This window comes from Pongo pygmaeus, chromosome 8, assembly GCF_028885625.2.
Source record: "Pongo pygmaeus isolate AG05252 chromosome 8, NHGRI_mPonPyg2-v2.0_pri, whole genome shotgun sequence".
In the NCBI taxonomy this organism is placed as follows: Eukaryota; Metazoa; Chordata; class Mammalia; order Primates; family Hominidae; genus Pongo; species Pongo pygmaeus.
The window spans coordinates 35,429,316-35,446,601 of record NC_072381.2 but is presented as its reverse complement, the minus strand read 5'-3'; the positions used below and the strand labels follow the sequence as shown (position 1 = coordinate 35,446,601).

The following is a 17,286-nucleotide window of genomic DNA, read 5'->3' as shown; positions in this document are numbered from 1 at the left end:
ACCTAATAAAGGTAGTATGTCAACTGCCTTTTTATGGCAAAAGTAACCACTGATTGGTAAATCGTATCAAGACTTGAAAAACTAAATATCTGAGAAGCAGCTTACGACTGTGGCATTGTTCCAAGAGACACTGGCTTCTCTGGGGCATAAGGCTTTTCAGCCGTGGTAGCTCTTGCAACCTCCTGATGTGAGTCACCACGCCTGAGCTGTCTGCTAGAGACCCCCAAGAGAATGGCTCCTGCACAGCTGTGAGGACTGCTGGGTGCACACTCCTCTGGAAAACAAGGCATGATACAGCCTTGCTGGCAAGTGGGGTCTCCTGCCTTACACCCTGCACTGTCAATCCAATGCCAGGCAGTCTGTGGGGGCCTTGACAGTCTGCATGTTAGTTAGACCCGAGAAGCCCCTCCACCCCCTTGGCAGGCATTTCAGAACAAAAATAAAGACATAATGCTAAAAGACTTATCATAAAAACGAACAGCCTCTCTGCGCCACTGTTCCCGTCTTTCTCCCTAAATGTCTGCTCTGATATTTACTTCCATGTTTCTAAATAATATATTTATGTTGCTCTTTCCTGATTACCAGTTACTGACATCTGTTGACTTGCCATATGGAAGATGAGAGTTGTTCCTTTTATACTGCTTCTAGTTTCTTGTTCCCATCCTCTCAATGCTGTTACATCCAGAGTCTAAGTTCAGTCAATAGCCAGTGTCACAGCACGTGGCAATGTGACAATTGCTCATTGCGTAACCAAGTGGATACTCTGATTATACTTCCTCTTCTACAGATTTTTTTTCTCCTGGAGCAATTTTTTTTTTCATGTTGCTTTGTTTTCTCTGTATATATTTTTGATTTTCCCTTTGCATTCTGTGTCAGGTCTGTCAAGATGCCTTTTATTTTTCAAATATTCAAAAGTATCAGACCTGAGCCCAGGGAGGAGGTGCAAACTTGTAGTTGCAGCTCTCTGGGAGGCCTAGGCTGGAGGATTGTTTGAGCCTAGGAGTCTGAGGTCAGAACTGGGCAACATAGCAAGACCCCATGTCAAAAAAAAAGAGAAAAACTAAAGAGGAATGAAAGAACTTTTAGAACGATATCAGACCAATTATTAGTTTCTTTTTTTCTCATGGAGATGTACTTACTAGACCTCTCCATCCTCCTGCTCTTATCTGACCTGGTTTCTGCTTCCTTAAACTGCCCTTTCTCCCGTGTTCTAGGACTTCCTTTGGGTTCTGACTGATTTCTTATTGTGTTTTCTGGATTTTGCTGGAGCATATCCAAAAAGAGCTTTATATAAGAAAGTGTTCATGCGAAAGAAATAAAGATCTTCTTTGCAAGTCTCAAAATTTCTTTTATCTTTCATGCTTGATCTTTTTGAGCATGTGGTTCTACACTGAATTTTTTTTCAGTGTAGAAGATATGACTTTTAATAGAATTTAATATCACTATTCAGAAGGCATTGTTATCATAGATCATTTGTTAATAATATTCCTAGTTTTAGTCTGCTAGCAATCATCCACATCATTTGTCAATCCTTCGATTAAACTCTGCAGTTTGGAGATAGCTCCTCATGGTTCTCTTGGCATTTTGTACAGATGCCTCATCTAAGAGGAGAAGGTATATATATATATATATAAAAACCAGAACAGATGTCTTCATTGTGGACAATCTTTTCAAGGATGTTTGTAGAGCAAGATAGGCATGGGATCTCCTCTGACAGCAGCAAGCAGGGATACTCCCTGTCTGTATAAAAGATTCGGGTTCCCTAAGCCTAGGATTCTTCTGTGTGTGCCAGTGTCCCTGGATCCTCTTCACATCACCTTGTGAGAATCTTAGCTGAGGAACCTGTATATAAAAGGATGATACTCTGGCTAACGGTGTGGCTATGAGTCGTGAATAGTTCTTTGTCTGTGACCCAGGAATCTTCTGCCTTCTGCCAGCGTTGATGAAGCTGTAGCTTTCAGGTAGGGTGAAAGTCCTAGACCCCTCCTACTTTTTTTACATCTACTTTCTCTCTGAAAATGTCTTCAACCACCACCCCATAGAGTTTTCTTCTTCTTGCCACGTACTTGATTGTATATAGCATTTAGTTTTCTTTTTCTTGGTTTCTTTACTCGTCCTAAAGACATTTTACAATGAAAATATTTTGTATATAGCAAAGCACAGTAAATATCAGGTGTCAGCAAGTTTCTAAATTATAAATAATGTGTTTTTTATTTGATCGAGTGAGTAATATGTTTCATATTAAATTATTTTGCAAGGCACAGTGTATGAATAGATGAATACATGTATATACTCTTAAAATGTCGTATATTTGTACATAATTGCCCTAAAAGATTTATCAAGGTATGTTTTCTATATTATCTATTTCTGTCTTCAATAATGTTTATAAAATTACCATTTGTTGGGTAATTACTATGTGTCAGGCACCATATAATGCTTGTGATATGGAGGATTTTCGTACTGATTCTCTCAATAGTCCTAAGAGAAAGAGTTTTTAAAGTGTATGTATATGTGTGTGTGTGTGTGTGTGTGTGTGTGTGTGTGTGTGTTGGGATCTCACTCTGTCACCCAGGCTGGAGTGCAGTGGCATGGTCATAGCTTACTGCAGCCTTGAACTCCTGGGTTCAGGCTTCTTGCTTCAGGCTTCCCAGTAGTTGGGACTACAGGTGCGCACTATCTCACCTCGTTTTTTGTAGAGACTGAGTCTCGCTACGTTGCCCAGGCTGGTCTTGAACTCCTGGTGGTAAGCCATTCTCTGCCTCAGCCTTCTAAAGTGCTAGGGTTACAGGTGTGAGCCACTAAGCCCAGCCAAGGAAGATGTTTTTATTGTTCACATTTTACAGAAGAAGGGATAGAAACATGGAAAGGTACATAACTTGCATAAGGTTATAAAATTGGCAAATGATAGAATTGCTATTCACGCCCAGGTCTGTTTAACTCTTGAACCCAAGCTCTTAATGTCTGTACTCTGCTGTGAAATGGAGAGTAGGGAAAGGAAAAAGAAAAAAAACAAATGGCTGTATTGTCTTATCTGAAAGTTCTTTGGCACGGTTTAGTTTAAATTGATACTATATTGTTCTATTTTTTTCTTACTTTAAGAAAAAAATAGAGGCGGGGTCTCACCATGTTGCCCCCACTGGTCTTGAAATCCTGGGTTCAAGTGGTCCTCCCACCTCGGCCTCTGAAAGTGCTGGGATTACAGACGTAAGCCACCTCACCCGGCCAATACTGTATAGTTCTTAAATATTGATTTGACATACATAATAACAGCTTTGTTTACTGTAGTTATAATGGAATTCAGTGTATAGGTCTTGCTAAAAGTAACTACATTCAGTCACAGCTTAAAAAAAAAAGTACCAGACAACAGAATAGAACCATATAGGAGCTGATAATTTACACATCCAAATACTGGGAAAATCTAAATTGAGGTTCCACAGCAACTGCAGCTCAGCCTCAGGGCAGTGAATGTTGCCATCCAAACTGGACACCGTATGTAGCTTCATGAAATAATATTCTCCATGCTCTTAGGTGCCTGATAATGGCCACTGTGGGAACAATGTGTGAATTATCAGTGACTGTTTTATCATTGTAGTTTGGGGCATTTCATTTATGTGGCTGTTTCATAGTGCAACATAGGTGTTTCAAGTGGTGATACATCTTGGTGGCATTTCAGTAGTCCTTAAATTATTAATGAATCCTGAAAAAGAGATCTGTAATGTGTAAGATTATTTTTGTGTCCTACATCTGGTTTATAAACAAATCACATTTGCTCTCCTTCCTGCACCCACTCCCATTGGAAAAGCATAATTTTGGGAGTTCGTGTTTACATTCCAAGTGCAGTTCTCAGGCAGGTTCAAGATGCTGGTTAACCTTTGAAATGTATTATGTGCTGGTGCTTAAAGGAGATAGATGACTAAGAAGTACATATTAGAGCCTCTCAAGACACAGCATCATCAATCAAATAGCCTGGCTTCATGCAGAGCTCCACCATCCACAAAGCACAGAGCACAGCTACGACTCACAGAAAAGTTTGGTGCCTTTAGTTTCTATTTCTCATAGATTCGCAAAGGAAATGTCAGTTGGGCCTTACTGCCTGCTTTGCCTTCTCTTAGTATCTCTTCAATGATTTAATATACTGTTTGACATTGTATCTTGAACCTATAACTCTTGCTTATCTGTTGTTCCTATTGATGGCATACACGTTTCTACTGTGAGTCTCTCAAATAACATGATTGAAAATATAAAATTTTTCTCATTGTTGGACTTCCTGTCCTAATGTAGGTGGCTTAGTAAGTTCCCAATGTGTGTACCTATGAATTATGTTGAAAAAAGTTCACAATAAAATCACCATTGTCAAATTTATGTAATAGAAAAGATCAACCTAACAAATTATATGTATACACAAATTATACATATAAACCTCTAAGAAATAGATTAAATACATTTTACTTAGTTGCATTTGGGGAACATATTACCACAGAGATTCCTAGGCATGATTTTACTTTAATTAGCAAAACATTTACAGAGCTTCTACTAGGTGCCAAAGACTGTCTCCATCATTGTGTTTGGAGAATCTGAGGATCTCTTAACTGTTCTAATCTGGCTAGTAAGTCCATTGATCTCAGTCAGGTATCTTTATCATTATTCAAATGGTTTTGAAAAGCCAACTTTTAACTATTAATAATAGTGAACTCTTTAATGAAAAGACAGTGGCTGAGATTATAAATGAAGGTAGATTCTTGGGTGGCTTTTCATTTATTTTTGTGAACTACCACGTTTATTCCACATGCACCTTTCTGAGTACTGATTATCCCATTTGAACACCTATGTAATCATTGGTTTGTAAGCTAAGAATAGTATAACTTCAGTAAACTGACATGTGTAAACACCAGCACACTTACTGAATTTCTGCAACACATTGGAGCAATTTGTACACAATATTGCCTTTGTCAAAGGAAGCATAGGAGGATGGGGGCTGAGTACTTTGTTACTTTTGCTTGTCCTTTTGTTTGGTCCTTCATGCACAGAAGTAAACAAAAGTGGTCCATTATGGCTAAGACCTTAATGCCTTTACAGATACCTCTAAATAATCAGTCGATTGGCTTAGGGTAACTTTATGTGAAATTTTACGGGATGAAGGCTGTAAAATCTGGAGCTATACCACTGCCTGTTCCTTTTGACAAGCTGTGTTAGTAGGAATCAAGAACTGAGAAATATGACTTTGAAGCTTTTGGTAATGGTTATGGTTTATAATTGTTTTAACTGTTTTGAGTAGGAAGCTGTTTTCAGACATGCATTTCCAATGTCATGTGTATTTGTTTATCAATACATTGTAACAATGGAGTGATATATAATTACTTCCTAAAATATACATGAAAAGAAATGAAAAATGACCAGATAAGAAAATTAGCATAAAGATAAGTTTTTTTCTTTGTTTGTTTGTTTTCTTTCCTTATCCCAGTAGTATATCTTATTCACCTTCTGGGATACACTATCTCATGAGACTCTTGTTTTCAATTTTAGCTTTTTACAACACACACTGATCCTATCATTAAAGGTCATCCTTCTTAGAGGAAACAGTTACCAAGATCATAATGCCTATTAGACTCCCATTTTATCCAGTTTCCTTTCACACTGTAGCAAGAAACCTAACACAGAGTGTACTTTTCTTTGTGTTGGCTGCCTCTAGGATGAGGATGGGACAGAAGAGGATAACAGTCGTGTTGAACCTGTTGGACATGCTGACACGGGTTTGGAGCATATACCCAACTTTTCTCTGGAGTAAGTTACTGATGGTTTCAACTAAATTTGCAATATACATGTAGCATCATTAATTGCAGCAAGTATTCTGAAAGCATATGGCATGAGGAATGTTTGTGCTTAGTTAAAAACATGCTGTGAATTGATTTGTTTTTCTAAAGAACATCTTTCATCTCTTGAGTTAATTATGTAATGTAAGCAGTATAGCATGGAAGTTCATGTGTACCTGTCCTGAGTTTCAGGCCCTGGCAAATACTATTAAATTATAATATAAAATAGTATTTGATTGAAGATGTTTATCATGTTAATAACACTGTAAACACCATAACTCTTTTCAGATTGTTTTGTGTGTCAATATTTTGATCATGTGTTTGTTCTTCACTTTGCTAAATTAAAAAAATTTGTGGACATACTTGAAAAACTAGTTAGATCATGTTAGCATTTGTATGTATTTATTGTTGTTTGAAGAAATAGAATCTCTCAAGATATTTAATGAAAAAGGGAGGTCCTAGGTTAGGGACCTTGAAAATGATTTTAAGTGTAAAAGGACAAAGAAAAATCTCCTATTTGTTCCACAGTGTTCTGATTATTTTAAATATTGATGTGTAAATGGTAGGCATTCTCAGGACTTCTTTCCTTGGTAGCTTAGAGCAGGGAGGGCAGTCATTTTGGATTTTTTTCTTTGACTTTGGGCAAAAGTTGGGGATATAGACATTGACATTCATGGACTTAATTCTGTCTTCTCTTGGTCTTCCAAGAGAGTGAGATTAAGCAGGCACTAGGATCAGATGCTGTTTGAATGTATGGCAACCAGCACGCTGAGTATTTACATTTAGTAAAGTACTTGCCATGCCATAGTTCTGTTTAGACTGTGGGATGAAATCAGTTTATTGAAGTTATGCTATTCTTAGCTTACAAACCAATGATTAGATAGGTGTTCAGATGGGATAATCAGTATCCAAAATAGAATTTTATGAAATTTGGTAAAAAAAAAAATAAAAGTAATAAAAAATCCATTTAACCATTTGGCAGTATGGCATAATTTTTATGTTGTCTTAATTAGTGCATGTGATTAAATCTGTGCACATATTTTCAATTTTGGTTTGCTTAATATTCCTGTCTTTATGCAGGACATTCATAGTACGTAGGATAACTTCAGGTTTTTATATTAGAAACATAATTGAAAAATTGGCATTTTCCATCACATAAAATTATATTGTGATCTTTGTGAAATTTCATTGGTAATAATTGATTGTTTTCCAGCTGGCTTAAAATAGATATTTAATTGAAGTATTGTTTCCGAATATTGGTTGTTAGGTAAATACTGCTTAGACCTTTGATGTAATATGTATATATGAAAAAATCTACAAAGAAAGCAAAATCTCATTTAAATAGTTTAGAGAATTACATTGTCTATACCAATTTTCATTAAACTCAGGCTTTATTTTATTAATAGTAAAGATTCATAGACTTGACAAATCCATACATTATGTAAGGTTATGTTCCTTATGCAGAATAGTTTTGGAATGGAAGTAACTTCATGTTATGTCATATAATATAAATAGCTTCATAGCTGTAGTCACAGCTACTCAGAATACTGAGGTGAGAAGATTGCTTGAGCCCAAGAGTTCTAGGCCAGCCTGAGCAACATAGCAAGACTCCCTTTCTAAAAAGAAAATTAATTACGAGCAATTTTATGAAAATTATTTGATTTGTAGTAGATGCCTGTTGGCTTTGAGAAAGGAGTTTTGTAAGCTGTACTTGCAGCACTCTTATAGCGGTTTAGGAAATAGTGACTTTGAATTGTCATGAAGTAGTGAGCAGTAAGGACAATGGTGATCTCCCTTGGACTGTCACTTACAGGAGTGAAAACTTTGGTCTCATTGGATTGTTGGAAGGATTAATGATGTGACATATAAAAGAGCACTTTGTAAATTAGAAAGTGTTCTGTAGCTGCACTATCTTTATTCAGTTAATCTTTAGAGTCCTTGGTAGCTGCAACATCTTTATTCAGTTAATCTTTAGAGTCCTCGACATAAGTGTTGGGATGGAAGAGTTTCAGTGTAAGTCTAAAGATTTGACTTGAAAGACATAAACTTGTATTACACAGAAGAATAGGGTCGGTCCAAGAGAAATGTTCTGTGTCATTTTAATGTAGTTATCTCTGATGATTGCTCTCCCTCCATGCCATCAGACTAGTGTTCAGGTATGTAGTGTTTAATGTTGCCTTCATCACCATGCTTATATTCCAGAATATGTATATATATGCCTGTGCACTTGGTGGGATTTTTGTTCTGTTCTCTTTTGTTGTTTATTGTGTGTCTGTGTTGTTGCAGTTTTTTGTTTTGTTTTGTTTTGGTTTTGGTTTGTTTACAGTACACGTTCATGCTCCCTCATTCATCATTGTCTCACAGTGATATGGTAAAGCTCGTAGAAGTCCCCAACGATGGAGGGCCTCTGGGAATCCATGTAGTGCCTTTCAGTGCTCGAGGCGGCAGGTAACGTATCTTGGAGGTTTTTAATTGAATCATAATGTAGAGTGTTTTATCTTCATTTATGCTCAGATAGAGAGTGGTGTTGACTTAGCATATGCTTAATAGGAAACATTCTCATTGGGAGGCAACTGCTCCTTCATTCCTATATATATGTCATAATCACAGAAAGCACTTAGCCTGATGAAGAGAGGTTTTGGAGGAACGTGAAGAAACTGCATTTGAATTATCCTAATACATTTATTGTTCATCACACTCAAGCAAACATTTTACTTTGCTGTAAATTGATGATGGACTTTCAAGTCAGAACTCCAGATGGATTTGCAACGTTAAGGAGAGCTTAAAAGCAGTTTCTTTGGGAAAGCTTAATGCAATAAAAATTATCTAGATGACTTAAATTTGATTTAAGCTTAAATTTGTGTTTATTTAGTTCTTCAATTTCATGAGTTTTTTTATTGTTAAAAACCTTTAATATGAAATTTTAAAAAATTAGTCAAGCCATAGATTTCTGAACATTCAGAGTCTAAAAATGTTGTACTGTTTGTTAATCTCAACTTCATTACTTTACAGAACATGCATCCTTAAAAACTTCAAATGTTATATCCGTTTCCTTGATTCTGTTCCTTTTTGTGTGTGAAAGGACTGTTGTGATATTTTTGGTTTTAATGTATTCAAATAGTATGAATTGATTTTCCAACAAAGGCTTGGCAGACCTCTGTCATAGACAAGTGAGGTGCACTGCATCCTTTTCCATGAGTCTGAACTTGTGCATGTTTAACTTGTTTAATTTCATTGCATCTTCTCTTACTTGCTCTCTAATGATTACCTGGGAAAATATATTTATGAACTATTTTGGCTTTTTAATTTTTAACTTATTTCTTTTATTGTTATCACCTTATTTTTTTTTCTTTTTATTTTAACTTTCTTTACATGGTGAGAAAAAGTGGGGAAGTTGGAGGGTAGACTTATAGCAGTGACTGAGACCGTAGAACATAGTTTAAACTGTTGTCAAGTAATTACAGGCATCTAGGGTGTTGTAAAAGATAGATGTGTGGGATTAAACTAAGCATTTTATTTTTTAAAATGAGTATTGAACAATGGTAGTACTTTCTTGTTACGTGTAAGTAACTGTGGTGAGTTCAGATTTCATCTCTCATGGTTCATGCAATGTTCTAAAGCTGAAACTTGACTTAGAACTCTGCTGGAATATGAATGAGGCTTGAATGATAGTGTTACATAACAAGGTATAAAATTCACCTGGAATTTTCGAGTGGTGTTATCTTCACAGAGTTGTGGCTGCTTTTACTTTTTAATTCTCTTTAAAAGTCTTTTTTTTTTTTTTAACTTTAGAGAAGCATTAAAATTTCTTGAAATAACTTATAGTTAAACAATATTATTTTCGACATGGCCTTGCCTTTATTTCGTGTAAGAAATTGAGTTCTAAATTACCTCAAAAGTTAAATTTTGTTTTCATTTCTTTCCTGAGTAGGAAAAGAAAGATAAGGTAAAATACATGGATTATAGCTTCCCAATATGCATATGCCTTAAAATGCCTGTGAAACATAACTCATCACAAATGAGATTAAATTGTGTCTGTACCAGCTTTGAGCCAGCATTTCAATTACATGTTACTATATTTTCTGTCGTTTATTGCGTATTTTCTACCTCACTGTGAAAGGATATTAGGGTAAAGTGAACAGATGAAAAGCCTAAAGCAAATGGAGAGTAAGATGGAAAAATAAACTTACTATCTAGATTAAGTCAAAGGAAGGCATTTCACAAAATCCACCACAGTTTCTGGTTACCATGGCATTTAGTTTTGATACACCAAACAGATTCAAGAAAACAAATATGTCTTTGCAGAACTAGAAGTTCTTTTATAGCTGAGTCATTTTTAAGCCCTATTAGTTTGGCACTTAATGAAGAAAGTTGTGCACAGAGATTTTCACAGACACAAAGAGATTTAAGAAAAACATATTCTTTATAACCTCTTCTTAGGCATCACCAATTTTCATATGGAAGCATAACAGAAATAGTTTGTGATTCTCCAATACCTGTGTTACGTGGTTAAGCTTCCTTGTGGAATTGATAGTCATGGTTCCTCACAGTTGGGTTAACAATGGGAGAGAAAAAGTAGGTGGTCTGTTCAGATTGACAGATACAAATCTCCAAGAACCCAGAGATCCCCACCTTCCTCATTCTCAGAAATGCTCAGAAATGGATTCCTGTTACTTCATAAGAAACCTTTCCAAGCATTTCTCTTGTGACAATCCCTGTGTTAGGTGCCAGGAAACAAAGATGAACGGAATATGTTCTTCCTCCAGAGATTTGCAGTCTAGATGGAGTGATAGCCAAGAAATCACACAATTATAATTATGTGATAAATGTTGATATAGTTATATAATAGGTGCTCTGTGAGCTGATAGGGGAAGAATGGTCTGAATTAGGTAACTGAAAATGGCTTGTTGTGGAAGATGATTTTAAATGTGGTGATAGCTTGTAAAGGTAGCTGTGTCAACTTCAGGGTGGCTTGTGCAAGAGTAAATTAAGCAATGTAGTGTAGCAGGAAGGAAGAAATTAAGTGAAATTAAGAAATTGCACATATATCTAGTAGGAATACAATAATATATATTCATGATAGATAAGTAGAAATTTCCAAGATAACTTCCCTTATATAAAATTCCAGTCATTCTTGGGCCTTCTCAATTTTGGAGAATAACTAATTGAATAACAGTTACTGAATACTTACTTTTATAAAAGTGACAAATACATGTCAGTATTGCTTTCTCATTTAGATTTTCAAAGTCAAAGCGTCTAACGAATAATGCAGAATACCAATTGTATATTTTGAAGAGAAGGAACACAACCCAGACCACCTCAAATATCAAATGTCATTAAGGAAAATAGTAATGTAAGCTTGTGAAGTTAATGTTAGATTTTTACAGCCATTTAGATCTTATTGTGGCCTGATGTGTGATGAAGTTTTTGTTGTTGTTGTTGGTTTTTTGTGTTTGTTTTTTGTTTTTTTTTGAGATGGAGTCTCACTCTGTCACACAGGCTGGAGATCCTGGCTCACTGCAACCTCCGCTTCCCGGGTTCAAGCAATTCTCCTGCATCAGCCTTCCTAGAAGCTGGGACTACAGGCATGTGCTACCATGCCTGTCTAGTTTTTGAATTTTTAGCAGAGACAGGGTTTCACCACGTTGGCCGGGTTGGTCTGGAACGCTTGATCTCAAGTGATCCGCCCGCCTCAGCCTCCCAAAGTGCTGGGATTACAGGCGTGAGCCACCATGGCTGGCTTAAGTTTTTTAAAATAAGAATCTTGCACTGCTTACTTTCAAAGCTATTTTCTAGACTAGGTTGAATGTTTTTCAATCAGGGGCATTAATGACAATTAGCTCATCCTCCAACCCTTGCCTTAGTTGACTACCTGCTGATATTTAGAAATAGAGACAAATAGGTAGAGAGACAATATTATCTTCCCCATGATGATGTTTTTCTTGAGTTATTTCCTTGTATATGTTATTCAAAAATAAAGTCAACTGATCCTCATCTATAACTATTCATTCACAGTTTCATTACTTCAGTGATTCCTTTTTTTAAATTATTTTCTTAGTAGAAAAACATTTACCTAAAATGTTTCATTACTTTGGAATCAATTTTTATTTCATCCATATCATTTCATTTCCTCCTGATTTAAATGAGAACCATCGGCTGGACGCAGTGGCTCACGCCTGTAATCCTAGCACTTTGGGAGGTCTAGGCGGGCGGAGCACTTCAGGTCAAGAGTTCAAGACCAGCCTGGCCAACATGGTGAAACCCCATCTCTACGAAAAGTACAAAAATTAGCCGGGCATTGTGGCAGGTACCTGTAATCCCAGCTACATGGGAGGCTGAGGCACAAGAATTGCTTGAACCCAGGAGACAGAGGTTGCAGTGAGCCGAGATCACGCCACTGCACTCCAGCCTAGGTGACAGAGTGAGACTCTGTCTGAAAAACAAATAGGAAACATAATCTCTTTATTTAAACCACAAATGCCACTGTTTTCAGAAAGGTTATGCCAAATAATTGTGATTACCTTTGGCAGAAGAACCTTGCTTTTTTTTTTTTTTTTCTTTTTTAATATTTCTAGAACCTGGTTGTAGGTATTGGTCTACAGGACCATAGGTACTGCTTAGTGAAGCATAATCAGCACAGGAGCAAATGAACCCATGACTATCCATATTAGGTATGGTGTTACTATATTAACAAAGAAACGGTAATGATACATCCTGGCCTGGATGGTGGTTAAGAAGTATTTCTGACACTTTCTCATGAAATAGATATATGATTGTGATATAATGTTAAGTATATAAAAAGCAACATATAAAATTGTGTGCTAAAATAAGGACTGGACCCATGAAATGATAAGATTTTGTGTTTGATGCTGGACATGATGGCTCATGCGTATAATCCCAGTACTTTTGGAGGCTGAAGTGGAAGGATCACTTGAAGCCAGGAGTTCAAGTCCAGTCTTGGCAACATGGCAAAACCTTGTCTCTGCAAAAAATACAAAAGTTGCCGAGTGTGCTGGCACACACCTATGGTCCCAGTCACTTGGGAGGCTGAGGTGGGAGGATCACTTGAATCTGGGAGTTTGGGGCTACAGTGAGCCATGATCATGCCACTATACTCCAGCTTGGCATGGCAGAGTGAGAGCCTGTCTTAAACAAACAAAAACAAAATAAGGCCGGGCATGGTGGCTCATGCCTGTAATCCCAGACCTTTGGGAGGCCAAGGTGGGCAGATCACCTGAGGTCAGGAGTACGAGACCAGTCTGGCCAACATGGTGAAACCCTATGTATACTAAAAATACAAACATTAGCCAGGTGTGGTGATGGGTACCTGTAGTCCCACCTACTCTGGAGGCTGAGGCATAGGCCGGGCACGGTGGCTCACACCTTAATCCCAGCACTTTGGGAGGCTGAGGCAGGCAGATCATGAAGTCAAGAGATCGAGTCCATCCTGGCCAACATGGTGAAGCCCCGTCTCAACTAAAAATACAAAAATTAGCTGGGCGTGGTGGTGCGCGCCTGTAATCCCAGCCATTCAGAAGGCTGAGGCAGGAGAATTGCTTGAACCCAGGAGGCGGAGGTTGCATTGGGCCGAAATCACGCCACTGCACTCTAGCCCGGGTGACAGAGCAAGACTCTATCTCAAAAAAAAAAAAATACTACTATTCTTACTTGGGCTTCATAGTCTAACTTAAAGTAGATACTCTTAACTCTTTTCCCCTGTGGAAAACAATTATGGCTAAAACATTTTAAATTAATTAATTAAGTAGAAACTGGGTCTCGATTTGTTGCCTAGGCTGGTCTCAAACTCCTGGCCTCAAGTGATCCTGCTACCCTGGCCTCCCATAGTGCTGGGATTACAGGTGTGAGCGGCTGTACCCGGCCTAAGGTTTTCTTCTCTGGATCTTTTTTTCTCCTTTTGAGACAGCTTCTCACTCTGTTGCCTGTGCTGGAGAGTAGTGGCTCAACTGCAGCCTCAACCTGCCGGGCTTAGGTGATTTTTCCACCTCAGCCTCCCAAGCAGCTGGGACTACAGGCAAGTGCCTCCATGCCCGGCTAATTTTTTATATTTTTTGTGGACATGGGGTTTCCCTATGTTGCCCAGTCTCGTCTCAAACTCTTGGGCTCAAGTGATCTGCCAGCTTTGTCCTCCCAAAGTGCATGGATTACGGGCATGAGCCACCTTGCCTGGCCCGGATCTTTTCTATAATGGACATTTCTCACTTATTTACATCTACCTTTATTCTTAAGTCTGTGGCACTTAAATTTGTTTCACATTACTTTTCCTTGTGAAAATAGTAATTGTATGTTGGTGTTTATATACACTTTTATTTTTATTTTTTTTAAGATCTAGTATCTACTAGTTAGCATTTTTGGTGCCTTTGATATCTCAGATCAAAGATTTGCAAACTTTCTGTAAAGGGTCAGATAATCAGTATTTTAGGCATCATGGCTCAGAAAATCTGCCGTTGTAGCATGAAAGCAACCATTGACAAGATATAAACAAAGCTTCATTTACAAAAACAGATTGCTGGCTGAATTGACTCATAGGCTGCAGTTGTCAGCCCTTGCCCTAGGGAACCAAACAAATAAAAATGGCTGCCATGATGGTTTTACATTCTAGTATTTTTCATGTCTAAAACTTCTTCACCTCTGTTTTCTATTCATATCTTTGGGGGACAAGAGTGTACAGGATTTTGATTTCCACTTACTGTTTGATAAGAAAGCCTCTTGTTGTAACTACATATTAATTCCCAGCAGTGCATGTCCTTGAGTCTCAGGAAGAAGGGAAGTTGAAAAAAACCATATAAGCGCATTTACCGTACTCTCATTACTCACAGAATGTACTCTCATTACTCACAGTATGTACTCACAGAACAATCCTTCTTAATATCTACTTGTCAGTCATAAGACTTAAGGAAAAATCTAAAGTTTCACAGTTAGAAAATCAGGCCCTGTGAAGATGGTGGTGAGGGAAATGAAGGGACTCTGGGTGTGGGTCTGGCTTTCTGCTACTGACTCATGTTGGCAGATATCTTATTTATTAATTTATTCTCAACTTACTTTTTACAGATTTGCCATCATTTGATTTGTCTGATTAACTTTGATTTTTATCCCAAATAATTTTTTTCATCTGTTTATCTTCAATACAGTATTCAGAATATCAGGTGAAGTGTCAACATCCTTTGGAAAAAGCTTCTTCAATTTCTGTGTTAAAGTTTATTTTTATGACTTTTCCCCTCTTTATTTATTTGCTTAGTTACATTATTGTCCATAAATTCCATCATGAAGGTGAAAAATGAAATCACATCTCTAAGAGAATGTTTTTTATTTTTAAAATTGATTTATTCTTTTTTTTACTTTCTTTCTTTATATTTTTTGAGACAGGGTCTCACTCTGTCACCCAGGCTGGAGTACGGTGGCAGGATCTCCAGGCTCAAGTGATCCTCCCACCTCAGCCTCTCAAACTGCTGGGATTACAGGTGTGAGCCATCACTCCTGGCCACTAAGAGAATATTTTTAATGTTTTGCGTTTTTGAGTTGAAATAAAAGTGACCCTGTTGGAAAATATGTATTTCATAAGTATTATTATTTGCATTCTGTTTAATCCTGAATATAGATTAATTAGAAGATGATTAAAATAATCTATATGAAGATTGTATTTTGTAATTAATCTATATTCAGAAAATCACTGAAATATAAAAGTTTGTTTTTTATATCCTGCATTCATGTCTTGAATAATTTCCCCCTCAAATATAAACTGATGTTTCTCTGTCTACAAGACTAGTAGTCAAACATCTTTGGATGGTCTTGAGACATACCGTACTCATCCATTTAATTCAGCAGAATCTGAGCTTCACTCTCCCCTCAACTAAGATTTACATGATTATAATTATATTATTTGTCATTTTTATCTCTTCCTGTCTGAACAAAAACTGTATGGAATCAACACCACCGAGCTCTGTGGGGAAAAAAGAAAAACCTGCTCCCTTAGCTCTGCTGGAAGCTGGAGGGTGCTAGGCCCCTGTGTAGTAGTGCATAGAATTCTAGCTTTTTTCCTCCTTTCTCTGTATATTGGGCTCAGAGGGTACACTGTGTCTCTCTGTGAATATGGACAGTTAGCATATACCAACATGTATCTGTCTACTTTCTCTTATTTAAAAAAAGAAAAAAAAACTAAAAAAAAAATGAGGTTATAGAAGGTCAGCAAAGGGTGGGTTTGAGATGTTTGAGTGGGTTAAGTGGGCATTTTGACAACATGGCCTCTCCTTTGGCATGTTTAATTGTGATATTTGACAGACATCCTTGCAGTTTAAGATGACACTTTTAAAATAAATTTTCTCCTAATGATGACTTGAGCCCTGCCACTCAATGGGGGAATCAGCAGAACCTGTAGGATCTTATTTGGAATTGACATTCTCTATTGTAATTTTGTTCCTGTTTATTTTTAAATTTTCTTTTTGTTTCGCTGGAAAGGAAAGATGATGCTCAGTTTTAAACGTTAAAAGTGTATAAGTTGCTTTGTTACAATAAAACTAAATGTGTACACACACACAAAAAAATTATATTGTTTGTTATACCCTTTTGTTAATCTAAGATATTCTTTATCATTTTTTGCTCTATTATGTATTGAAAACACAATTTATTTTCCCCAGATTTGGAGTTGGGAATTTTGTATTACTTCTCTGTGTCAGTCAGTGACTGACTTTGACCTTATGTTGTCCTCGTTTTATTGGCACGGGGATTGTCAGGACTGGGTAAGGATACCTCGCTCAGTGTGGCCTTGGGCAAGTTAGCCTCACTTAGCCCTACTCCTTACATATGAAGGATAGGAATCATGACTTTTGTATGGTTTAAATAAGAAAATGTATGTAAATCATTTAGCAAGGTCCTTGGCAGTGGCAGCTAATAAGAATGATCAAATCATGAGAAGAGATTTTATACTCAATTTATCTTTTGTTATGTGCCTTGAAATTCCCTCCAGTGGTGCTTGGTATTCTGGTTGTCTAGGTAGGTAGTGGTTAGTCTACCCAATCGAGAAAGTGATCATTTTCCTCTTACATCATGAATCTGGGAGAAAATTTACTATTATATCGTAAAATTGAGAATCCCAATACACATTTGTTTAGTTAATTGGGTACATATGCTAATGAAGAATTACAGTCAATTTGAACTTCACGAACTAGCTGAGAATAAATATGCTCTTGAACTTTGAGTACTCAATTTTAATTTAATTACTTTTGAAAAAAACGCAATTTAACTTTATTTGCTGAATCAATAGTCTTTTGTCTGAAAGTTTTCAATTGTGCATTCTCAGCTGCAGACTCATTTGTTATAATAAAGAACTGTAATATACGCATTGGTTTTAGAGCAAAAAGTTGCAGTTTACTCTTACATGAATCATGTCTCTTTATATATAGCAATATGACATCTGTGATTTCTGCTCTAATCTAAAGGAATTCTCCATTTTTATTTACCT

At 36.9% G+C, this 17,286-nt stretch overlaps 1 protein-coding gene across 37 annotated transcripts in view; it reads left to right on the top strand.

Annotated features, from left to right (window-relative positions):
- Positions 1-17,286, top strand: part of PARD3 (par-3 family cell polarity regulator) — a 710,416-nt gene that overhangs the window by 413,113 nt on the left and 280,017 nt on the right. For all 37 annotated transcript variants that reach the window (XM_054503380.2, XM_054503381.2, XM_054503379.2 and 34 more), the window contains 2 exons: positions 5,690-5,781; positions 8,175-8,258. In XM_054503380.2, the coding sequence (XP_054359355.1) occupies positions 5,690-5,781; positions 8,175-8,258 (176 nt within the window). The remainder of the gene's footprint in view (positions 1-5,689; positions 5,782-8,174; positions 8,259-17,286) is intronic.